General features: G+C 39.8%; 1 protein-coding gene across 2 annotated transcripts; it reads right to left on the bottom strand.

Annotated features, from left to right (window-relative positions):
- Window positions 1–1,260: 1,260 nt before the first annotated feature.
- Window positions 1,261–25,970, bottom strand: chrna6 (cholinergic receptor, nicotinic, alpha 6). 2 transcript variants are annotated; one of them, XM_038714322.1, is made up of 8 exons: window positions 25,678–25,970; window positions 14,470–14,609; window positions 13,403–13,447; window positions 9,359–9,468; window positions 7,433–7,640; window positions 6,004–6,615; window positions 3,996–4,265; window positions 1,261–2,721 (listed from the first exon to the last, which is right to left on the bottom strand). In XM_038714322.1, the coding sequence occupies exons 1-8, from the start codon at window positions 25,733–25,735 to the stop codon at window positions 2,596–2,598; spliced, it is 1,569 nt and encodes a 522-aa protein (XP_038570250.1). In that variant the 5' UTR covers window positions 25,736–25,970; the 3' UTR covers window positions 1,261–2,595. The 2 variants fall into 2 exon arrangements, with proteins under 2 accessions (XP_038570250.1, XP_038570249.1); XM_038714321.1 differs by having other exon boundaries at window positions 3,996–4,268; window positions 25,678–25,969.
- Between the last annotated feature and the right edge of the window lie 564 nt (window positions 25,971–26,534).

The raw sequence follows: 26,534 nt of genomic DNA, 5'->3' as shown, positions 1-26,534 counted from the left end.
GAGAAGATGTCTCTGTTGGGATGGGCAGAATATCTGACCAACTGGATCCACAAAATCAAGACTGAATCAACCGGCCTCAACCAACCTAGAGCCTGCCACTAAGTTCAAAGCTGGGGGAGAGGTCAGTCAGGCCCTCCAGAGAAAAACTGCCCAGCTGAAGGAGTCCCTCACAGTTTTACAGGCCCTCAACCTTGTGCCAGAGCCTGAATTCTGTTAACATGGTGACTTATGGATGGAAAAATTACTGTTTTAGGACTCTACACTATGGATCTATTATAAATACTCTACACCTGTCTATGACAACACAAAATAATGACGAATAATTAGTGTCTGAAATCTCTTTACTGCTTGTGAGCATCTATTATATAGGAAGTAGTGAATGAGTGATCATAATACATCTACAACGATTCAATAGAATTTAGATTAATGCCAGTGTTCAAAATTCAGCTTTTGTAGCTTGTTTAGTCACTGGTGTGAAGAAGACATGACGCTTAGCCTATTTACACCTGCAAAGAAACACACAGAAAGAGCGCGTTCTTGTATTAAGTTAGAAGACATGGTGGATATTTTAAAGTTCAATCAATGTTTCATTATGACCATACAATTGAATGGAACCCAGTGCGAATAGCCAACGTTTATGCTGGTGCTGATGGGGATCCTAATAAAAAAATAATTTTCCAATAAAGAAAAGTTACAAAGATGTTTGTGTATGCTGTCAGTTATAGTTGGTAGAAAGAAATTTTTGGAATCGGCAGACCTTTCAATAATCTGTAATTGGAATCAGCTAGGAAAAATGCAATTGGTGCATCTCTTACTAAAACTAACATGGCAACATTCCCCCCCCAGCTGTTAGATGAAATGTACACCCTTGCTTATGGACCTGGCTTTGTGCACGACATAACGTGTTCCTTCCCCAAACTGTTGTAAGTTCAAAGAAGACTATTGTTTAAATTATCATTGTATGTTCTGGCTTTTCCTCAATTGGAACTAAGGGGGGTATACACCAAAACATGACCCTCTGATACATAAACGTTATTATGTAGCAATGTCATGCATAGTGATGCATTTTATCTTAACCCTGGAATTATGTCTGAATAGCACTTAAATGTCCGGGTTTTAATTAGACGATGCAACTGGAGGCTTAATTACACCTCTGGTGGCTGCTTTTGTGCGTAATGGCAACAAAAATATCAGAGCAATTGTTTACGTGCGATGTCCTTCACAGGGAAGTGGCATTCTTTTAAAACCTCTACCAGCAAATGCTATTCAGCTTATCTGAAGAAATATTGCATTTATTTTAAGTTCAAAGACAGTTAGACAAAAGAAAGGCAAAGATCATTTGTACAAACATGTTTGCTCCCTTCAGTATTAGATTTCTGATGCATCATATAACCATAAAGGATGGGGATAAATGAAATGAAACAAATTAAGCAGTGCCCTCATAGTGCAGTAATCTGAGGGCAATGTATTAGTAGTCAAAGCAATAAATCTGTCATGCATGTTTCTTGCATGTTTACTCTTAATAGTAAACTTAATCATAAGAAGAGACAAGAAAATAAATATATATATATATATATATATAATAGCCATGGAATTAGATGATAGAATCCTCACATGAATTAATAAATGTAACGCTATTTCAGGAGCAACTAATCAAGTACCATTTAATCCAATATTTACCAGGCCAACCAATTACCTTCTAGAACATTAATCAGAAAGAACATTTATAAACACATGGTTTCTAATTACAAAAAGCACAGCCTGCCCTTATTTGTTAAAAGCACTGCCAAGTGCGGCAGAAATCTGAATTCTAATTGGAAATGACACAAAAAGCAGTGAGCGCGATTGACTCTAACGGTGAGCAGCTTGATGAATCAGCCTGGGTAGCGGGTGTGACAGTCATCAGTCAGCTTAATGGGGGCTGCAGGGTTGAGTCCAGTGTGGTAGAGAGTTTGAGTCATGTCTACTGAATGTGGGAAGTTCCCAGTTCGCTAACATCTGTTGGATGTTAATTCTCAGGTTCCTGTCCTGAAGGACTACTGGATGTGCCAAATTTTGATCCCAGACAGCATGTGAAATTTGTAGTAGTTACAAAAGCCGAAAACCAAACCACAGTAACTGCTCTGTATTGGTGGTCAGGCTGAAGTTACTATCTCTAACTTAACTTACTGTGACAAAACTATAATAAATAATATTATAAATAATAAAAATAAAATTTATTTTCTTGAACTTGTTCAAATAGTCGAGAAAGCTGAAAGAACATACTTTGTAGATACCATGTTTATCCAAAGGCAGGGTGCAGCCTTTTTTAGGAATTACATAAGTTCTATGGTAATAATTTTTAGATTAAAATAAGGCATAACAAACTTGTGTCTGTTACGCAGTCTACCAGCCAGTCTGAAAACTTTAAATAATTTTTCCTCAACTTCACTGTTTCTATATTACTGCTTTCTGAAAAAAGGCAAGAAGCAAAACCAGCACACCAAATAGCGCTTTAGGACTCAAAACTCTGAATGGTCAACTGAGAACTGAGAGTCAGCCACTTGTTCAGGATTGGTCGGCACAGGGTGGCATTTAACCCTGATCAGCTAGCAGTTACGAGACAAAGCCACAAAGAGGCTGGAGGAAGAGGCCCACGGTTCCCAGGACGCACACGGTCACAAACACCCAAAGGAAGATTCTATCGATCACCATGGCAACGTACTTCCAGTCATCTTCCACCTGTGAGCGACGGAGGGGACAAAACAAGAAGTGTGAGGAAAGTGTCAGTGGTGACAAATGAAAGATGAAAAGTGAAGAGAGTTTTTTTTTAAGCAGGCAGGGAAAGGTGCACGGTGAGGGGAAACGGTCGATTCAGAATTTCAGAGAGTGGGACGTTTGTGGGAGTCGATGGGGTGAGGTGAGTATTACACAGCAAGGATGGAGCGTAGGAAAGAAACAAAAAAACAGGATGAGATAAAAGAGTTGAACATTTCTTGTAAACCAACAGAAAATTGATACATAATGTACACAGGAGGAAATTACTATGATAATCACATTCAAACCACAGCATCAAAAGAAGCGACAGGCGTTTTGACAAAGCTGATTGAGCCACCAGCTTTGCATATCAAAGGCTGCTTCTCCCCTTTGGGAGATTTCACCCACTGTTTTTATAACTGGCAAAAAGAGGAGGGAGAGCTCTCAACTCAAATCTAAAATTGTTTGGTTCTCACTTATATTATTGTTAACTTATGGAGCAGGTTAGGATCTGCAACAGTTCTGCCAAGAATCATAGTATAGCTCCCCCAGGCCAACACTGCTCAGTGGTTTTTCATAATACCGTAAGCATCTAACAGACATGCTGTGTGTCTGCTTTCTATGAGCAGCTGTAGGTTTATATACAGTTTAGAAACAATTGGATATTATATCTTAAGGCTTTGTTAACTACAATTCCTAAAATGGTAAAGCTCAAATGGATTTACAGTAAGACTGCACAATGAGCATATATCTGTTTTTGGTGTTAAATTTAACACATACAGTCCAGTTACTAGGACTTTGTCTATAAGGGACTATACAATCAAGCTTGTCTTGTGTGATTTAGGACCCTTCAGTTGCTGCAGTTATGCAGTAGTGACTTTAAAAAAGAATTCAGATTAATAACAACTTGGGTTGTATTGTTTTGTAGTTATATAAGTATATATGTATTTCTATTGTTTATTATAACAGTATACTGAGCAAAATTATATCTGAGAACACTGCCATGAAAAGGGCCAATTATCTGACTGTTCCTACTAGATCTCAGAAAATCACACGGTGAGCACAATGTTATTATTACTGATAGGAATTATGTTCAAAAGACTCGGGAATAAACCGGGATTATCCTTATAGACGTAGCTTTGCGTATGTTTGTTTGTTGGAGGACATTTGAACAGCAGCGGCTCTTGATGAAAAGCTACATTTTACTCTTTTAGACACATTCAGAGTGATAAATTACAGTGAAAATAAGAATGACTTACCTCTTTGGCCTTGTTGCGACTCCTCATGTTCTCTGCGATGTACTTGACGCTCTCGATGGCCTGTTTGATCTCAGGTGACATCACAGAAAAGGCCACCACTGTGCTGATGCTCTGTGGACTCAGCTGACGTGTCATCTTCCCCGTGTCTGGTGTTTCTGGGGTCTCCTTCCCATGCTGACAGGGGCAAGGGCATTTCTTCCCAGTGCAGCCCTCCATGGATGAGAGCTTACTGTCCCCGAACTCCAGACAGTTGAGGGAGCCTCCTCCGACCTGCTGGGCATCACAACCACAGTTCGGATTAAGTTTCACATTGTGCTTCAACTCAAAGTCGACATGTTCAGAGAATAATTCATGTGAGATATTGGGATTTATTGGATACATCTCTGGGATCTTAGCAGTATAACTTTAACAAGGTGAATTCAAGGAGAGAGTTGTTCTTTCCAGTTTTTTGGGGAGTAAAACTTTTAATTAGAGTTCTTAGTGTTGATCATAAGGAATGTATTGGATCATACTGTATAGACATTGTTCATGAGAACACTCTTCTTTACCAGTAGAGAAAAGTTTTTTAGTGGATTCACCTGGCAGTACATGCAGGAAGCGAGTAGCTGCATCCCAAAGGGTTACAGCATTAAAGAGTAGATGAAGATGGAAGGCTGTTGTATGGTCCAACAAGCAAGCTATTGAATCGTTAGAAACTCGTTTTATTGTTGGAGGGGATCCAAGGTTTGATTCTCAGAAGGGAAAGTACTTTTTATACAGAAATATGTTTTGAGTATTACTATAGGAAACAGTTCAGTTACTTCACCTAGCCACTCTTCCATGCTATAACTGTCTGCTGGAGATGTAGCAAAATCAATGACGCTATGATGGCTCCCTGTCCCACAATGGAAACATACTGGGTAACATTTTTAGTAGTATATTGAGTTGTCTATCAGAGCTAAGAATCTGTTTTTGAGGGGGATAGGAAATTTAAGTCAAAACTACAGTGTACTAGTGAAATCTGGGTGCCTCTTCTCTCTAATTCTTCTCTCTTACTGAAGCACACCAGAACCAACAATATAAAGCAAAACAGAGTTTTAAAGTTTAGTTATATCTATTAATCAAACTTATCCCCAGACGGGGATGTCTTTCATTGGATAAGACCTCATTATGTTCAGTAACAACATTTTTCTTGTCCAAACCTGCGTGCTTTTCTTGATTACTATGATGTGTGCATGGCGAATGTGGTATGGTTATGCAAACAATCTATGGTTACCGTATGTGTAGGGTTACACAACTGAATCTCTTGGTTAAGGTTAAGAAATGTTTGTGGTTACAATTAAAGAATAAAGCATTAATTACAAGTTTATGATGCAACATGAACTCCTATCTTTGTATGAAAGTTGAACTCACTGCACACTTGCATGCTCATCCACTACCCCGACCTTTGCACCGTTACTTTTGATATCGCTACATAAAAGACACACTACGTCCTGCATGGTATCAATCGCAGGTATGGGACATAAATCGTGAGGTGCAGAATCATAAAATATGGATGTAATTCCCAGGTCTACAATGAATAGTTTGAGTTTTTACCTTGGTTGTTTGTCACCTTTTAAAAAGCAACCAATCAAGTCATCAGAATTCCTGCTGATATCCTGCAAAGTGGCGCATGTGGTGACGCATGATACACTTTACCTACAATGTGCTGTGTGTCCCACTCTGAGGTGAGCAAATCTCCTACCACTGATTATGAGCCTTAGGGATACTGAGAGCTTCACTTCCGTAATATTCAATAAGATACTGTTCAATTCAATTTTATTTATATAGCACCAATTCATAATGAAAGTTATCTCATTGCACTTTTAATACAGTACACTAAAAGTAGTGTAACCTAGGTTTTTTTGCTACTCCTCATCTTGTGTTGACCTTCCCCAGGTGGTGTAAACTAAATAACAGGTCCCAATATGACACCTGGGTCAGAGCCTTACTCAAGTGGACCAGATGTTTTGGGATGGGGACGCCTTACCTGTATCAAGCTATTCTTCCTTTTCTTCCCTCCTTTCCCTCCTCCGCCTCCTCCTCCCCCTCCAGCTCCTCCTGCCTCCCCACTGGTGTCCAACCCCCCAGCCTTGCTGTCTTCGTCAATCGGTCTCCGCATCAGCATAATCCTCGGCAGCACTTTAAGAAACACAGAGCGCACCCAACCCGGCATGGTGTGGGTCATTGGCGTGCGGTAGTGTACATTCAGCACGAACACAGTGATAACAATGCTGAGTGTGACGAAGATCATTGTGAAGAGCAGGTACTCTCCAATGAGCGGGATGACCAGTGACGTGGAGGGGATGGTCTCGGTGATAACGAGTAGAAACACAGTGAGGGAGAGCAGGACGGAGATACAGAGCGTGACCTTCTCTCCACAGTCAGACGGGAGATAGAAAACCAGCACTGTGAGGAAAGAGATGAGGAGGCAGGGGATGATGAGGTTGATGGTGTAGAAGAGTGGCAGGCGCCGGATGTAAAAGGAGTAGGTGATGTCTGGGTAGATCTCTTCACAGCAGTTGTACTTGATATCATGTTTGTAGCCTGGGGCATCAATGATTTCCCACTCGCCACTCTCCCAGAAGTCTTTCAAGTTCACCTAGGAGATGAATAATGATGTTAAAATCAAATTATGTAATAATTTAACACTACAACATTCAGGGTCAACTTACCATTCTTAAAAAGAATGTCAGTCAGTATGTTAGGACATCAGTATAGTTTTTTCTGATAAATATGAATTTGTAGAAAGGTGCAAATCAACTTTTTTCACCTGAATTTTATGTCCACATGCATCCACAATGTGTTGCTGCAAGAAGATGCTTATCACTGTAGCTTACAGTAAATAAGGCCCGTCTTGTGATGTCAAGAGCTCTTTACAGCTCAAAAAATTTTTGCACTCTCACGTGGTTGAGGCACTTGCGAGAGACCGATTTAAAAAAAATGGGTTAAGCTTAAAAAACACTGGATCTCACGATTCCCATAATGCAATCTCAATAACCTCTTTCATTGTGTCCTAAATACCCACCTCTTTTAAAACTCCTTCCCCCACTTTATTGCGTAGATATTTTTGTCAAATATTTGAAGTGTCAAGCCTTACTCAAAGTAACTAATGACATCACCGTGACATCATCAGGGTTATTTTCTCAGACTTTAGGGAGCTCCCTTCAGAACTACAGAAGACATTATAATACTGTCTTCACAGAATGAGTAGTGCTCTCCATTACAAGTAAACTAACCTTTTGTGTGTAAAACAGGTGGATTGCCCCTTAAAAGAAAGATCCCTACAGTAAACACACGCAGTATATAATCAGATGAGTGTAAGCAGTGCTTATCTTGAAAGTAGGAAAGAAATAAAACATGAAATAGATAAATAGTTGATAGTTACGCCAGACTTTGACACAGTCACAAACACTGACCTTAGACCCAATAAGTACCAGGTCAATCTTGGCTTTGTCATAAGTCCAGGAGCCAAACTTCATGGAGCAGTTCTGATAGTCAAAAGGGAAGTAAGTGATGTCCATTGGGCAGGAGGATTTGAAAATGGCTGGAGGAACCCAGGTGATGGTACCATCAAACTTCAGCAGAGCCTTGGTCTTATCCTCCACCAGGAAATCACCTACAGCACTGTATGTGACACGTGTGTGTGTGTGTGTAATCAAGCAGACATATTCCCATGGTAGAGAGAGGAGATATGATGCAAGCATATGTGGGTTTTAAATATGACACAAAAGATGAAGGAAAACAGAGAGATGTCAAACAATGAAAGGAAAGGCGAGGAGGAAATGAAAGCAAGAAACACAAGAGAGGGGAGAAGATAAAAAGGTGAGGTAAGGTAAGAAAGAAAGCATTAGGATTACAAGACAGAGGACAATGAAGCTATAATTGTGAAATACAAAATTGCCCGTGATTAACATTATGAGACTCTTGTAAGTAAAAAGAATTGAGACCGCAATTACGTGAATTGAAATTAAGAGACCATAGCACAGGACAAACTGACCCTGAACAAAAGACAATTACAGTATAGTCTGTTGCACGGTGTAGCAGCGAGAGGTATAAAAGACATTTGTGCTCTATGGAATCTAGCCTTTGATGTAATATTTTGACACACTAACAACAAATTCTCACTCCGACAAAATAGGGAGATTGTCAAGTGTCCCAACATGACATATAAGATCGTTTTCAAAACGACATATATGTCCGGACTGAAACCTTGGTAACCTGAGTGAAAGTCTGTAGTTTACGTGACACTTGACACATCCATCCATCCACCCCACCACCCTCAATACACAGCCTCTGTGACTTTTTATACTATGTCAACTGACTTTTTCTGAACGAAAAATATAAATATGGGTCGTACTAAATACAAACATTTTTCTGGTGAGGATTGGCATTATAACATCTATAGTTTTCTGTAGTTTTCAGTATTCAATAAACACATATTATTTATTTATTTATGTTCTTGCTGGAAACTACGGAAGCCCTAAGCAGCCATCCATTCAAATTATTATTTTTTTGTTTCCCATGATAATGGGATAATTTTCCTGTGATCTCGAGATAACAAACCATAGCTGAATACAGTGGTTGGCAGGTGTGTTTCTTCAGGATAATTTCAGAAGAATTTCCAAGGTCACTGATTAGCTGAGTTGGTAGAGTATAAGACATTGACTACCACTCTTTTGAGTGTTTTTTATCATCCTCTTCAACAAAGTTGTTATGAAGAGATTCAGGGGTATCCAATTTCGCAACGGCTATTTTAAAGGTTCTGAAAGGTTCAAGAAAATTATCCCATTATCACGGGAAAACGGAGTAAGAAAAATGTTTGATTGGATGGCCACTAAGGGCTTCCATAGCAAACAGCTGCTGCAACCTTGTTTCTAGCTGTTTGATAGAAACAAGGTTGATTAGAGCAGTGAGAGTGAACCAATACAATGGGCTTAAAGAAGCTGAAACACTCTGCAAAGCTGACGGGAACTGAAGAGTTTTGTGGTAATTCTCTGTGGGCTCATCACTATGGCTGAAATCTCATACATTTGATCCATTGCTAATATTAGAATATTAACTTGTGCAGCTTCAGGGTTAGAGAGAGATTGTGGTTTGGATTAAGAGAAACCAATGTTGGCAGTAAGTATGCAAACCAAGTCTTTGTTGTCAAAGTCAGACACTTTGTAAACAGAATCATTCACCTTGACCTCTCCTTAAGCAGGTAACTTTTCAGGAACAGGTAAACAGAGGAAGTTTTTGAACAAAGAACCAATGCTATCTTTTTTTCTGGTAAGGACAATCTCTATCAATGATTGCAGTTATAGTGAACAAGCAAATGTTAATGATGGTGACAATCTCACTTGTTGTAGAGCACAATGTCGGGTCTCCAGATCTTGTTTGATGGAACTCTAATGAACTCAATCCCGTCAAACTCTGACGGCATCCATCGCAGCTTGTAGTCATTCCAAATCTGAGAGAGAGGAAGAGAAAAACATTGTGAGCATACTGGGAAGTCAACCATGTTTTGTATTTTGCATTGTGCACTGCAGACAATATTAGTCACTGGAGACACCCGCCTTCATGGGAATATTTTGAAATACATATTTATACTGCAGGCAGAACTTCCTTTGATGTTTTACAGTGGAGCCAAATAAGGATATTGTTGCAAAATATGAAATTATAATAGACAGAAACATGAGTTTCACGGAGCATTTGAGTGCTTTCATTGCCTTTTCACTGAATATCAAGCAAACATGTATTTTTTTAATGCAATTCTTCCTGGTACAAAGGTCCAGTAAGCAAATTATGAGACATCTACAATAGTCACATCTGTATAAAGAACAGTCCAGAGAGAAGGGGTATATATGAGTAAATGACTCACTGACAAAAATAAAAGATGAGTGTGTTCACATTCTGTCAACATACCTGCGGGTAACATTTCATGAGCAGTAGATCCATTAGTCTTGGCTATTTGCATGTCATTCAAGATGAATTCATTCATTAGCAAGGCGGATTAATACCTGGGACCTGTTTAATTAACCACTTCATGCTACACTGGCTTTTTCATTTATCTATCCAGGGAGTTTACCATATGATTTGCTGGAGATGGAATTCCTGATAGGTCTAGGTTTGCGGCTTATTGTTTACAAAATGCAGATGATTCTACATTACTTTCTATGACCATGACATTCAAGCAATGCATTGAATGACTCTGTGACGAAGTGGGTTTGCTCACCACTTGTCCCATACAGGCCATGACCTTCTAGTTTATACATACTGTATATATTTATGTTTTTTGGTAATTTGCCATAGCTTGTGTAAAAGTGCACCACTATTCCAGGTTGTTTGTGTTTGTATTATGTTACAGGTGAGTGCAAAGCATATGATAAGTTAGAGTAAACACAGTCATAAGTTAGTTTCAGCTCAATTTTATTAGGTTGCAAGTTTAAACATGGTTTAATTGTTTTCCTGTGTTAATACTTACAATTGTTTGTTCCTTTGTTCCGTTCCACCATGCAGGATAATTGTTTGGGGAGGGGCTGGCCTAAGCATTTCCTGTTTTATAGGAATAGGGTGGTCATGGATGACATCACCGGGCCAAACCAAGTAGAGGGTTTTCTTTCTTTATAGGAATGTTTCTTTTGGTTGTTTTTGATTATTATGAATAAATGTGTGAATAACCCTGACCTGTTTTCTAGGCAGTGGGAGCAGAGTGAACTGATAACGAAGTTCCAAATATTAAGAGATTTCTAGATATAGATGTTGTGGAGTAGATCAACCTGCATCAGAATGGGATGGGCTGAAGCAGATGGGTGTGAATTGACCACCCTATATAAACAGGGGGGGGGGGAAAGGGGGTGAGGGTGTGCTGCTGTGAACATGTGCCTTGTGTTAGTGTTGCTACAAGTTTGATGCGTTATTTTTCTTTTGTTATTTTGGATTGAATTATCCATGGTCAATAAAATAATCACTTCTGCAAACATATGATGTTGGAGTCTGCCTACCTACCACCTTCCTAGCCACTCTGGCCAGGCTACACCACAGACGCACTAAAATATTAAGAATAATGAACATCTTAAAGACTCATTTATTATTTTTATTTATGGAGTGTAGTCTGAGTTTTTGGGGGAGCAATGGAGGACTTTTCCCATCATAATCAAATATTAGCTATAGGATGCAGATTTTGTTATATTTTCCAAACAGTAATTTCACATCTTTTAGCGCATATAATGTTCTATCATTATTGTTCCATTAAGCAGGTATTAAATTGGGGTACATCATTTCAAAGCCTTTATATTTTACCTTTCTCGGTTATAAATAGCGAAACAGGTTGTACCAATACTCGTATTTTAAGACCAACCAATCACAATTGTTGATCCCACCCCCAGAGGCTGATTGACAAGCAAGTGCCAATCTGAAATATGTACATGTGTCATGAAGTAAATAAAAGAGGCCTTCTTGTGGGAGTGAAAAGAAAAGAAAAAATCCTAAATAAAATAAAATAAAAGCAGCCATTCTGCAAAATGACTCTCGGAATTCATTTTTACATATATACTGAACAAAATTATGAACTCGACACTTTTGTTTTTGTCCCCATTCATCATGAGCTGAACTCAAAGATTTAAGACTTTCTCTATGTACACAAAAGGCCTATTTCTCTCAAATATTGTTCACAAATCTGTCAAAATCTGTGTTAGTGAGTACTTCTCCTTTTCCCAGATAATCCATCCACCTCACAGGTGTGGCATATCAAGATGCTGATTAGACAGCATGGGTATTGCACAGGTGTGCCTCAGGCTGGCCACAATCAAAGGCCACTCGAAAATGTTTAGTTCCACTGTATTGGGAGGGTCCGGGGAGGTCTGGACTCCAGTCAGTATCTGGTGTGATCGCCATTTGCAACACATCTCCTTCGCATAGAGCTGATCAGGTTGTTGATTGTGGCCTGTGGAATGTTGCTTATGGCTTATTGTAGAGAAATGAACATTCAATTAACGGGCAACAGCTCTTGTGGACATTCTTGCAGTCAGCATGCCAATTGCACGCGCCCTCAAAACTTGCGACATCTGTGGCATTGTGCTGTGTGATGGAACTGCACATTTTTGAGTGGCCTTTTATTGTGGCCAGCCTAAGGCACAACTGTGCAATACCCATGCTGTCTGACTACCATCTTGACGTGCCACACATGTGAGGTGGATGGATTATCTCGGCACAGGAGAAGTGCTCACTAGTATATAATTAATATACAGGATAAAGAACAGATATAGAAAAAATCATTTAAGAATCTTAAATTCTGCCTCTTCTGTGTTGCTAAGCATACTTCAGCCGATACATGTACAGCTTGGCGAAGATGACTTTACAAAGGCTGCCTGTAGTTGTACAGTATTTAGCATGCTCTAAAATTAAATTATCTTATCCCTTACATAAAAGTAGTCAATGGAGCTTGGTTACGAGGAGTATAAAGTGAACACATTTAGAAACACTGTATGCTGTTGCAAAAGGAATCCCCTGCAGTGTTACTGCAGAACAGATGCAATAAATTCATCAAGGGGGGCTTTCTAAAATGGCTACCACAGTAAACCCACTGGCAGCGAATCAAAGTCTTTATCAGTGACTGTGGTGTTGACACAGCTTCTCATTAGTGATGCCTTGTTATAAATAAACAGCTCAGCCATTACAAACAACAAATCAGCCTATATAGTCATTTCAATGTATTTTAATTGGAGAGCTCAGAGATCACAGTATCATTTTATCCACCAGGGAATCACATCAGCATCCAACAGCTGTTTGGCCATGTAGTGCAATTAGTCACTAGTTCACTTTAAAACGGCAATATCTACACGTTTATTACAAGTTGCAGCTTAAATTATACGTTTTTAAAACAGATTTAGTACAAGGGAAAGGATGAAAAAATAACTAAAAGGTATCAAAAAGTAGCAGTTTGGAGGACAGAGAGAAAATGTGTTATTTGGGAGAATAGCTGGCAGTGTGAGGTCAGGAGTTCAGGGTCTGTGGCTATAGATTTGCTGAGAGGCAGAGCGTGACTAACCATAATGCTAACATAGATCACAAACTGATTGCATTCAAGTGTCTATCTGACATATCTTTGTTTTCATGTTCACTTGCTCCCTCTCTTTTATTCCTTGTGTGTTTAACATTTCGGTGATGTATGACATTTACACACACCCAAACACACATGAACACACACGGAGAGAGAGGAATACACTGTGTCATCCCATATTGATGCCTCCTCAGTAGATATGTGCCAACATACCCCCCTCAGTCTTCACTCACCTCTATCTCTGTAAACCCCATGGGATTAAGTCAATGGAATTACTGATTCATGTTGTGTGTGATGTGTGTGTCTGTGTATGAATGTGTGTGTGTGGTGTGTGTGTACTTACATGTCTGAGCCATAGATTTGTTTCCATGATCTGATTCACCTCATCCTGCACAGACAAGGAAGGATGTTTGTTAGGCAGAAGAATGTTTGTTGTTGTGTGTGTGTGTGTGTGCATGTTAGAGGGCGCTACAATAAAATAATAAATGCATGCCATATGGAGTTTTAAAAGAAGAAATGGCCAGGAAACCAATCCATGCCGATTTTAAAAAGAAATGGACTTTGCCCTCTAATCTTTGTCCTCTAGAGCTGGAGTTGATTGACTGAAAAGGTCAACTGTGAGTATGTTAATAATAAATGGAGTGGTGCTCCTCTCTACCTCTCTCCATGAGCCTTGTTCAGTTTGATTTGCAGTCCTGAGATTTGGCCTGTGATACATCGGCACACACACGTGAATATACGTGCATAAACACACACATTGGGACACATTCATTCAGTGTACCCAGGCCCACCCATGCACATCCACATACTCACCTTTAGTTTAATCTCACCAAGCAGATATAGCTACATGTCAGTCCAGTGTGAAAAAGGCTCCTGCAGGCAATTTTTTCTTAATCTTAGGATTTCCATTCTGAGCTGAAAACCTCCTTTCACTAGGGGATGTGCAGCTACCCCTCCACCCCCCTCACCACCATCATCCTGCACCCACTTTAAACTTCACATTGCCAAAGCAAAACAGTAATGTATAACAACACTGTGGGACATTTTCAGAATCCGTGAAATTGAGCAGACTAAATAAAGACTGTATTCACTTTCGGCTTTCACTTCTGTTGTTCTGCAGCTTATCTTTTGATTTTCTGTATCAAAGGTAGGAAACATGATCAAGATGCTTGTAGGAAGACGTTTCAGTTCACACAGACTCTCACATACCATTGAGAGGATGCTATAAGTGAAACAATGTTTGGGTTACATTCACCATTGTTCATACACAAAACAAGACTTGTATGAAATGAATGCGCAAAGGTGCTTTAAACACCTTTGACATTATGTTGAACTGAGTCTTTACAAGCTTTGTGATTATGTTATGATTAGAATATCCACTCCTGTGTGTGTAATGGGTGTATAGCTTACAACTTTGACAAGCTGCGAGATGGAGACCTCAAACTCTACAGTGACGGGGTCAGAGACATTCTCCACTGGTCTGATGAACTGGTTATATCTTCGGAACAGTTTCCTGAACAGCCGGTCTTCTGCCTTGGATGGAAAGCAGTCTGAACAGACAGAAAGGGCACAGAGACAAAAAAAGAGAGGGGGCAGAATGAGGGATCAGTAACTAGATGAGTGTATGTGAATAGAACGAGAGGAAGAGACATAAAAGAAAAAGAAGTGATTGAAGAAAAACATGCAAAAACCAAGAAATCCAACTGTCTCCAAGAAGTCATAGATTTCTGAAACGCTAATACCGGCAGTGCTAATCAATCACAGAATCACAGTTATCATCCACAGGCCTCAAAGCCAATTCTAATCAACTTAAGTCATGCTACACATAACTTTAATATGGAACTGAGAGAAAAATAGACATGAGCCTCTTTCATATTTTTGAAGCATTTTGAGTTTGTGGATTACTGTTTTATGATATTTGATGAATCATCTATAAAGAAGTCTCTTTAGATTATAACTCCTCTGCTTAGATCTTGAGAGTTACTTTGAACAAAAGCTTTTCAGGGTGTTTCTTCGTGTGACTGGGCTGCTATAAATGGGCAGCCTCTGTCCACTCTAAATGTTACAGGTATGTCATATGGTAGGTAGATAGTCTGTTTTCTTAATTTCTTCTTCTTTCTTTCTTTTATTCTCACTGGGAATATGAAAAAGGGAGGACAAAGCAGCCTCGATTTAGTTCAGCAGATGTTAAACCCTTATTTAAGAAATCAAACCATAACCTCATCTATGCAAAATCAGCCTTTCTGATTTATTATATCAGTGAAACCACACGTATCACTTGTCTTCTTCCACTTGATCTTGATTCAGCTTTTCAACACTCTTTACAGCATGTTATCATATAACCAGTAAAGCCATGTTGGTATCCAGCATGCGTGGATCGATATGAATGTGTACTCTCCAATGAGCGTACGTCTACATTTTCCTCAGTTAGAGCTGTTATGCCTCAAGGCCGTGGCTAAATGCTTTGAGGAGAGTTTCAATCCAACATGGAAGCAGAGCATTTAGACCTATTTCAGTTAAATTGGCATCAAATATTATGCTTTTTGGCTTTTCCCTCTCCTTTAGTGAGTTATATATCTTTTTTGTGCATGTAAAGGTTTGCAAAGTGAAAAAGCCTAAAGTCCACCCCAAATGGAGTTACCATCTACCACAGAAAACACTGCTCGATTGTAGTCCAGCCTTAACTTCCGTAACCTATCTGCGTCACTATGTAGGGACGCAGATAGGTTACGGCTGCGCACGCTTTGTGTTTCAGCCTGCCCTACGTTATTGACGTGTTGTTAATTCATCCTTTTTGTGCTTCTACTACCTTCTTCACAGCACTCTGTGACCCGGTTTTTGTTAGTGTGGCACGCCCTTAAACCAAAATAATGTTAGATACCCTCCAGGCAGTCAACGGACATAAAGTTGTTACTGTGATGTAGAGACAATGCAGAGTTAAAACGTTACGTATGAACGATTAATTTGTTACAAATGAATAACTTACCACTGATATGTCTTGCTCCAGTCTAAGTTGCAAAGCTGGTCCGGGTTGTTCTGTGTTTTTGGATCAGACATTGTTGAAAATGTACGGCTGAACCAAAGCGACAGTTACAGAAGTCACTTTGCTTTGGATCACACCACCTTGCTTGTTAGGACCCTCTCTACTCTGTTTCTGATTGGCTAGTAGTCCTTACCTGGGTACTGCGCATGTGCAACTGCCAACAAAGATCAAATCTCGTCTCTTTTTTCTTTGCCTCTGGAGCTGTAGAGTCTGGATCTATGATTGCAAGCAACACACTGTGACTATGTTCCTGCTCGACACCTGCTGCTACTGCTATAATAATAATTATTATCATTTTTGCTACTGTTAATATTTTTTTATCAATATTTGCATTATTACCACTACCAATACTATGCATTACTATTATTTAACATCTCTACGTGGAACTTGCATTATCCTGATGTGTGTTCTCTTTTCCCACCCTGAGTATAGGTTCTGCTCGAGGTTTCTGCCCGTTAAAAGGGAGTTTTTACTTCCCATTGTTGCTAAGTGCTTCCTCATGGTGGGAATTGTTGGAACTGTGTAACTTATATTACAAAGAGTACGGTCTAGACCTGCTCTATATGAAAAGTACAATGAGATAACTTTATGAATTGGCGCTATGTAAATACATTGAATTGAACTGAAAAAAATGTTTAAATCAACTGCCTCAGTTCACTCCAAAGTGTCATTGATATTATAGAAAACCATTGTAACTGACCTGAATTCATGAATTAATTGACCACCGCTGCATTTCATCATGTAGGAGCAAACAAACTTTTGGTTGGATCACTTCAAAAGAACAAATTATTATTATTATTTAGGTAGCAATATGGGCAGGTGGTATATTACCATATCCAAGATATTCGAGAATAGAATTTCATTCAAGCACAAATAAAAATGTAATATCTAAAGGGAGATAAATCTCAATGACAAGCATGTCCTCTTCTCTTCTCCTGACTAATGGTAAATATAGATAGGTAGGTGTTGGCACAGGATTTGGGTTCATCCTGTATGACTACATAATTTATTATAATTTACCTAAAAATAGGTATGTCTTTGACTAGACTGCTGCTTAAGTGCTATATGCATAACCAAAATATGAAGGGTTTTATTTACTAATTATCCAGGAAGGAGCCTGGAAGGCCTGAGGCACAATATCAGCATGTCTACCGAATGGAAAATGCACTGCAAGCTATTTTAACATAGTGCAGAGGAGTTGTAGACTGACAGGAGATGAAGTGCTGAAATGTTTTCGAATCGAGTGGAAGGAACCACTCTACAACTGTTTCAAATTCACCATCCCATAGTTCAATCAAATTCATCCAAAAATCAGTTTAAAGTAACCCTTAACATTTCAATTAAACCAAACTATTACACCATATACAGTATCTCACAGAAGTGAGTACACCCTTCACATTTTTGTAAATATTTGATTATATCTTTTAATGTGATAACACTGAAGAAATGACACTATGCTACAATGTAGTGAGTGTACAGCTTGTATAACAGTGTAAATTTGCTGTCCCCAAAAAATTACACATCACACAGCCGTTAATGTCTAAACCACTGCAAACAATAGTGAGTACACCCCTAAGTGAAAATGTCCAAATTGGACCCAATTAGCCATTTTCCCTCCCCTGTGTCGTGTGACTCGTTAGTGTAAACAAGGTCTCAGGTGTGAATGGGCAGCAGGTGTGTTAAATTTGGTGTTATCGCTCTCACACTCCATCACAATGGTCACTGGAAGTTCAACATGGCACCTCAAAGAAGTCTCTGAGGATCCGAAAAAAAGAATGGTAGCTCTACATAAAGATGGCCTAGGCTATAAGAAGATTGCCAAGAACCTGAAACTGAGCTGCTGCACGGTCTCCAAGACCATACAGTTCAACAGGACAGGTTCCACTCAGAACAGGCCTCGCCATGGTCGACCAAAGAAGTTGAGTGCACGTGCTCAGCGTCATATCCAGAGGTGGTCTTTGGGAAATAGCCGTATGAGTGCTGCCAGCATTGCTGCAGAGGTTGAAGGGGTGGGGAGTCAGCCTGTCAGTGCTCAGGTCATACGCCTCACACTGCATCAAATTGGTCTGCATGGCTGTTGTCCCAGAAGGAAGCCTCTTCTAAAGATGATGCACAAGAAAGCCTGCAAACAGTTTGCTGAAGACAAGCAGACTCAGGACATGGACTACTGGAACCATGTCCTGTGGTCTGATGAGCTCAAGATAAACTTATTTGGTTCCGTTGGTGTCACGCGTGTGTGGCGGCAACCAGGTGAAGAGTACAAAGACAAGTGTGTCTTGCCTACTGTCAAGCATGGTGATGGGAGTATCAGGGTCTGGGGGTGCATGAGTGCATGAGTGTGACAAACTGAAACAGAGCATGGTCCCCTCCTTTCGGAGACTGGGCCGCAGGGCAGCAATGATAATGACCCCTAACACACCACCAAGATGACCTCTGCCTTGCTAAAGAAGCTGAGGGTAAAGGTGATGGACTGACCAAACATGTCTGCAGACCTAAACCCTATTGAGCATCTGTGGGGCATCCTCAAACAGAAGGTGGAGGAGCACAAGGTCTCTAACATTCACCAGCTCCGTGATGTCGTCATGGAGGAGTGGAAGAGGACTCCAGTGGCAACCTGTGAAGTTTTGGTGAACTCCATGCCCAAGAGGGTTAAGGCAGTGCTGGAAAATAATGGAGGCCACAAAATATTTGGGCCCAATTTGAAATTTTCACTTAGGGGTGTACTCACTTTTGTTGCCAGTGGTATAGGCATTATGGGCTGTGTGATTTTACACACATTTACACTGTTGTACAAGCTGCACAGTCACTACTTTACATTGTGGCAAAGTGCCATTTCTTAAGTGTTATCACAAATATTTACACAATTGTGAGTGGTGTACTCACTTTTGTGAGATAATGTATATGACATATAACAAGCTACATACTATCAGTTTTAATATTATTACTGTAGTGGTCAGTATTTTTTAACCAATAGCCATTTAGTTTATTTTTATTCAGCAACTGTCTCTTCACGAGGATTAAAATTACCTTCCTACATATGACCGATTGACAGGAAACTGTCAATCAGAGCTGTATTAAGCTACTGCTAATGCAAACCAAACATTTCCTGCTGCTGATGTTTCATATCAAAAGTATGCAACTAGCTAAACATGGGGGGGCTTTTATTGTGTGGCCGCCATAGGAAACGCAATGTATATGTCACCACAGTTGGAGGTGACCACAATTGTTAATCAAAGTGTATCTATACAAAAACTGTATTTTTATGTTTTGCATAGTTTGACTCAGATTACAGTGATTTAGTGAAAGTGCACTTTTACTAAGATAAACCAGTTGTTGTTCATGTATGCAGTTTTCAAAGTGAACCATATCAAGGCAGTGATTTAAAAGTTCCCCACAGTTTGCTGCCTTGAGGCGGCCAACTGAGTCACGACAGTTATCAGTCCTGCAGTTTGTGAAGATGATCACCAACTATTCCTTCCTCAAGACCCTCATTGCACTTAGAGTTGTCATGCAGAAACCCTGCTCGCTCCCCATCAACCTCTATATATATTTAAATCAATAACACATTGTTCTTTGCTGGGCAGTTGTTGGATGGAGTAGAGTGTGTAGGAGAGAGCTGGATTGGAGAGGGAACATGAAAAGGGACTAAGACAGCAAGCAAGAAAAAACACATCGAACACACAAAACCACAAAGACACAAAGCAGTAAGAAAAAGAACTTTCCAGAACTTGTGTCACCTCAAAGACACCAGCAGATTTTGCTTCTGTTGTTTAACTCTAAACTTTTTTTAAATACTAACTTCATTTGACTAAAACCAAAACTGAGTTTGGGATAGATGAGAGAAAAATCTCTTAATTAAAATGGACTTCACTCGAGAAGGCCTTGAAATCCTAATGATGAAACAGTGCTGACCCTATTACATCAAGATCCCTTCCTCAAAGGCAAGAGATAACCCTCTTCATGCAGACAACAATGACACCAGAATCCCAGCTGGTGCTGAACTCCCGGTGACAGCCCTCTGGAGAGAACGACAAGAGGAAGAGAGGAAAGGAGAGGAGAGGAGAGGAGAGGAGAGGAGAGGAGAGGAGAGGAGAGACGACAGACTGAAAGCAAAGCCTTCTTAAGATGTCAGTCAGCAGATTATGTGAATCCAAACTTCATAGCCTTCTGTCTGGTAGCTGCCTATGTGCTAATGCTATGCTAAATAGTTTAAAGGGAGGATGATACCAAACAGTTTGTGTAACGTTTGACAAAAAAAGGAAACATTCCAATGCACAATGTTGACAGCAGTATTTTTTGGATGAGCAGAAGCAATAGATTAGAATAGAATAGAAGGCAAATAGGTTGGAAGAAAGGTAATTTTAATTAAAAGATAAAGGAAAATAAGTGCAGAAATTAGATGGCCTAAAATGGACTGTCATGGTACTTCATACTTGTTAGTATAATTACAAAAGTCCACTGACTAAACCAGCTCTTTGATCAAAACAGGTCTCTACACTCATGCACTCACACACACATGCACACACAGTTAACATAGACAAATCCGTTACACATTGAGAATCATAAAAGAACCAATTATGACAGAAAATGAGACACAGGTTCTACCTACCTTTATCTGGATTAATCACATTTCTGTAATCTCTCTCCCTCACTCTCTCCCTCTAATGTCTACCAAAAATGTGTGTTTCATGATACACAAACCAAGATGTACTAAAGTGTGTAAAAATTTGTCTCTTGCCATCCACTACCACCAACTAAATAAATGTGAAAACATTTTATAGTTGGCATTTTGTCAAACCCCTCCCCCAAACAGCAATTGTCCAATCATAGCTTAGCAACCGTTGCCAGGCTTTCTCCATATGTTGAAACAGTGTATGTTGGGCTGTAAGAGAGATACCCTGCATTGGAGGAGTTTGGAAAGCAGCATCAGTATTTTTGCTTTTCCAAAATGCAATTCAGTGTAGCAAGCTAAAAGTAGCTATATTAGTTTGTGGGGTTATAAGTTATGTAAAAAGGAAAAATAAGCCCTGTTCATGAGGAGACGGGCAGTTTGTGATTACAGTGAAGTCAGCAGCTTGTACAGTTAATGTACTCAAATGTACAATATCAATTATTCAACACAATTTGCAGAATCTGTCAAAACCCACTTAGAAAGCTTGTTAGTTCAAATATAGATCCTGTGAGATACTTTATGAAAATAAAATAAAAGGAATATAGTCAAGAGATGACTGTCATTCAGGGCGATGATGGGGAGCGAAACAGGAGGGGAAGAGTGAATAAGTGGTGGACAAGAGGAGACCATTTTAAAGGGTGTTTGAAAAGATACTGTCAGAGAGCCATTTAGCCTCTATTCTCCCCTGAGCATCCAAATGCTTTTAAAGGAGAGAGAGAGAGAGACAAGGGTGAAAAAAAACACGTTTTTACATTTGCATCTTGATGATGTACGATGCTTATATTGTAAATACTGAATAAAGGAGTAGTTGCTTCGCTCTGAGCTGAAATTCTCTGCTCATACAGTTTGTTTTCCTTTTGTAACTATAAAACTGAGTTGGAACGAGCTGTAGTCCACTAACAGAGATTAAATGGGAGGAGAAGAGTAGAGAGAGGGAGAGGGGGACAGCAGAAAAGACGCATAAAACGGAGCACGATGAAATAGAAAGCTGATGACAACAGCAGAACCGGAGAGATTTGTGGGTGAGAAATGTTGTGGAATCAGGAAAGTGAGAGACAGGTGCAAAGAGCCAGAGAAGATAGGACTGTGTGTGTGTGTGTGTGTGTGTGTGTAAACGGAGTAGGAAAAGATGTGATGCCCATGACAGCAGAATGCTCTTTCTCATCACATCTACAACCGTGTCAAATCCGGCGAACAACTTTTTTCATTTTCCTACATTCTTTCTTTGTTTTCTTTCAGCGGATATAAACACTAATAAAGATCCAATAGTACAATTCAAAGCCTTACAACATTCACAGAAGCCTGCACATGTATCTGTGTGCTCACACATTTTCATCCGAAAAGAAAATGATTTCTTTTCACCTTCAGAAAGAGCAGATCAAATAGAAATAGCTCGTCTTTCCCTCAAAGCGCGTTCCCTAAGAAGTGGGTTACATGAATTTGAATATGTTTCATTGAAGAGAGTCATTCAACCTTTGTAGTTCAATATCTCAAAAGTTTCTAAATGTACATTTTGTGGTGATTCGGTGTAAATGAGACCCTAAAGTGGCCACATTCTTCTCTCTGGGGTTCAGGAAATGCCATGTTAACCTTGGAGAAGCCAGAGGGAGAAAAATTCGGCATCAACAAACTGTCTTTTTAGGGATAGTACACCTATCATGTTACATTAATTAGGAATTAGTGAAAAAGTGTAAAAAAGTGAAACCTGGGTTGGCATATGTGTTGCTTTGCTAATGATTGATGTGGAATGTGTTTTTGTGGAAATGAAGAAACACTTGCTCTGGTAAAACTGTGAAATCTAATGGAGCTGGTTGGGTGTTCATAAAAACAGGCAGATGATTGCAGCGCTGTGAAGCGAGCACTGCAGTGTGAGGTGTTCTCAATACATTAATCTGTGACTCAGTTTGTGTTTAGCCACGCCCCCTCTGCTCTATAAATGTTGCTGTGATATAAGCCTTGTTACTACACACTCACCACAGTTCACTGACCGGATCATCAGTCATGCATTCAGATACATTAGGAGAGCAGCCTCTATTTCAATAGAAGGTACAGCAAAGTGAACTACAGGCTGAGGTAACACATTAGTAGTAAAACAGTGAAACCACTGCAAACAGTATATACCGTATAGATGTATGTGTACATGCTATTTACTCTGTGTGTGTGTTCATGTATTTTGAAAGCAGGGGTCTATGTGCATCTGAGTTGGCATGTGTATGAGGCTACAATTGCAACTAAAAGTACGTTCGGCTTCGCCTTCCCCAACACTTAGCCCTGAAAAGGGATGTGATGTTACAGTTTTGATGTAGGTAATAAATATGTGTTGTATCAGAGGATTTCTAATCAGTCTTAAAGAACAATGCTACAGTTTGTTGTCTGGTGGTGAACTTAACATGGTGATTACACGCCTCTATAACAATCTCTAAACAAGGTACAAGGTTGTATAATGGAAATAAAGTTTGTAGTCCCTTCATGCTACACAAACAGCACTTAACAGATAATTAAAAGTATATTAAAATATGATAACATATCAAATAAATAAAAAAAAATAAAACAACATATAAAACAGTTATTTATATTTGTATAGGCTATACACAGGACTACAAATATACAGCCAGAACATTACGGAGTGCATTTTTTGAATTTGCATCAGGGGTGAATGTTAGCAGCAGCAACAAGAAGATAATATGGTTTTCATCGTCACATAAAAATGTCTGACATTTGTGAAACTGTGCCCATTTTGACCATATTTTAGCATCATGCATCACTGATGTAAAACACAGTGCATCACGGTGCATTTTTATTGGCTGACCCCGCTAACCTACACGGTCAAAGTTGAACACCTGTGAACTGAGCTGCTTGGAGGTCGTATCAAAACAGGAAGGGCAAGCTTAAATTTAGGTGTTGTTCAGGCTTCTTTGTAAGTGAATGGGAGACAGAGCTAATGTTGATGTAGTGGGGGCGTGACCATAACTTAAATCACTTAATTTGTGTGTAGAGTTGTGAATATGTATTTCAATCCGTAAATGTGACCTTGGATTTGTAAATGTCTTTAATTCAACTCAACTAAATATGTTTATGCTTTGCCAAATATGTTATGGATGAAACATAATAACTGCACTGCAAATTTTTTTTGTGAATTTGTGAATTTGTAAAATAATCTAATTTGTAAGCATACTCAAATTTAGAATTATGTAGATAGCTAACATTAGAAGGCGCCCCAGTAAATAGGATAAAAGTGTGAGCTGCTAAATGGTGTTTCATTGTTTTTAAAACAGAGAGAAAGATAAATTCTATTCTATACCAAACTTACTTACCAAAAAACTTACTCCCCAGGAGCAGTGTGTTTGAGTTGCCTATAAACTTCTGAAAATACAGAGAGTGAGTAAGAGAGAGAGAGAGAGAGAGAGAGAGAAAATAGAGAGAGCGAACACACACACACACACACACACACACACACACACACACACACACAGACACCTCCCAGCCAAGAGTGTCACGCATGGAATAAAGTATGTGTAGAGAGCCTGATAAACTATAAAATAGCCTATCTGCCACCTTAAATCAGATAGCTGCTATTTATGCCCTTGAAGCAAATGTTTATGTTACTGCTTTGAAATGCCGCCGCATAATTAAGCTACCGTCTCTGCATCTTTCCCACAGATTGGCTCCGGGTCACAGCCAGGCTCTCTGGAACAGCTGCGGTCAGTGATTAAGTCTCTGGGTGCATTTCGATAACGCCAAACCCTCCTTTCTTCTTCTTTCCCGTGCCTTTCCTCATTCTTTCCAGTAATCTTTCATTTTTCCTCCTCTGCCCCTGTCTTCCCTCCTGTTTTCCATCTTTCATTTCTCCCTCATTGCATTTCTTCCTTCCTTCCTTCCTTCCTTCCTTCCTTCCTTCCTTTCTTCCTCCCTTCTGCTCTTCCTTCTGTCTTTTTCCAATCAGTTTCAACTCACTGTCTACAGACAAAGCTGCTCCCTAGCCCTAATCTCAGCCATCAATATAACGATGATGTACATAATCCTAATGCTTACACAACCTGTAACCCTAAATATCCATTTTGAAAAGGTGAGGATCCATCAAAATAACCTTTAGACATACTTCCATCTTTTCACAGGGAGTACATGAACAAACACACTCATGACAAGTCAATACAACTTTTTTTTCAAACCATAATTGGGGAAAAACGAAATAAGGTTATCAGCTTTCCCCCGAAGAGGCACACTGCTATGAGAAAGGTTTTTATCTAATGCCTGCAGACGGCCAATCTCCCCTGACTGAAAACCCTCTGTCTGAATGAAGGCCCTGAAAATCCCGAAACACTCTCTCACCAGCCGCAAACAGGAAAACAGATCCTGTAAACAAATTCTAATCTGTTTTGGTTTCCTGAAATCACGACGCCCCTCAAAACAAAATTTGCATTCATCAAAATGCATTTGCCTTTTTTTCCCGGATTCTTCTGCATTTCATTGTGTTGGCCTAGTTAACACCGAGTTATAGATGAGGTTTATGACACGAACATGTCGAGAGAGAAAATAAATAAAATCAAAAGGCTGAAATAGACAGTTGGGCACCACATCATCAGACGTTTAAATGACGATTTTTCAGAATGATAATAAAACTGAAAAAAAGTTATGAGACTGTTTGTGGATGGCTGAGGAAGTTCTTTGGCTTTTCTGCACTAGACAGAAACTCCACTACACCGCTGCTGACGTCTCACAGCGGAATTCACAAGACAAACTTCTTGAAAAGCGTTTGACTGAACCATCAAGTTACCTGTCAGGGCACTGACGGGTACACCTCACACCTCGCCTACTCTTTTAAACCACACGATCAAAAATAGTTTCTATACCTGAAAGCACCACTCTACATTATACAAGCTTACCTCGGATAAATCCCACTTACCGTGCGCCATCAAACCCACGAGAACAAGCAGCAAAGTCCATCTCGCCGCCGGCTGCATCTTTCCACCGTGTCGTTTGGGGAGCCTTTTCACTTTTTGGGTTCAGTCGATGCGAGACAGAAATAATGTGAAATGGCATGAAAACGTGCGTCTCTCCCGTGATGTCTGTCTTGGTCTGCCGGTGCGCTCCTTCCTGATCTGATCCGAACTTGACTTCGCTCGTCCCTCCCCTATGAGCGCAGAGCTCCCCTCTGGCGCATCCATACGGACTCCACACAGGGAGGAAAAACCGCCCTAACACTTGCTCTGAAGGATGATAGGCGTAATTTGATGCCGTGGATAACAGGAAGAGAAAACAGATGTATAAATTCAAATTGGAGCCAAGCTAAATTCCGGATGAATGTTTAGCACCGGTGCCTAGTAACTAAAGGCAAGTGTTGCACTCACCATGGTGTAGTTTGTTTAGGCTTAAACAGAGCAAAGATCGAATAATAGATAGCCAGAACTTACACTGGGGAACATTCAAATGTCCCTTAATTTGTTTGTGGTTGAGCCAGAGAATCACAATAATAAAATAGGATAATATCTGACATAATAACATTTTGTCATCAGCAGTTTCCTCGCTTTTATACCCAGATCGTCAGCTGAGAGAGACCCGTTAGAAAGTTTCCCTTTGATGGTAAATGCAGGAGTGAATTCTTTCCTTCAGCACCACGGACAGCGCCGGCGAGTTTCACTGAGAGCTGTCCGTGGTGCTGAAGTGAGCTGCGCACTTGCATGTGTTGACTTTAGAGGGATATTTCATATAGTATTGACATTTGCACCATGTTTTGCCCCATGAGACTATTACATGTTGAAG

Source organism: Micropterus salmoides, unplaced genomic scaffold, assembly GCF_014851395.1.
Source record: "Micropterus salmoides isolate LMB-PRFRI ecotype aquatic unplaced genomic scaffold, ASM1485139v1 Ms_hic_scaffold_12, whole genome shotgun sequence".
Lineage (NCBI taxonomy): Eukaryota > Metazoa > Chordata > Actinopteri > Centrarchiformes > Centrarchidae > Micropterus > Micropterus salmoides.
The sequence above is the reverse complement of the archived record's forward strand: the minus strand, read 5'-3'. Positions and strand labels throughout refer to the sequence as shown.

What these genes read in the sequence shown, in the direction of transcription:
- chrna6 (XM_038714321.1), bottom strand. Translation starts at nt 25,735, where the DNA reads ATGCAGCCGGCGGCGAGATGGACTTTGCTGCTTGTTCTCGTGGGTTTG. An exon ending in CAAATCTATGGCTCAGACAT is followed by an intron (nt 9,469 to 13,402) that starts GTAAGTACACAC and finishes CCTCTCTCTCAG; the next exon opens with ATTTGGAATGACTACAAGCT. An exon ending in TGGTACTTATTGGGTCTAAG is followed by an intron (nt 6,616 to 7,432) that starts GTCAGTGTTTGT and finishes TTCATCTCCTAG; the next exon opens with GTGAACTTGAAAGACTTCTG.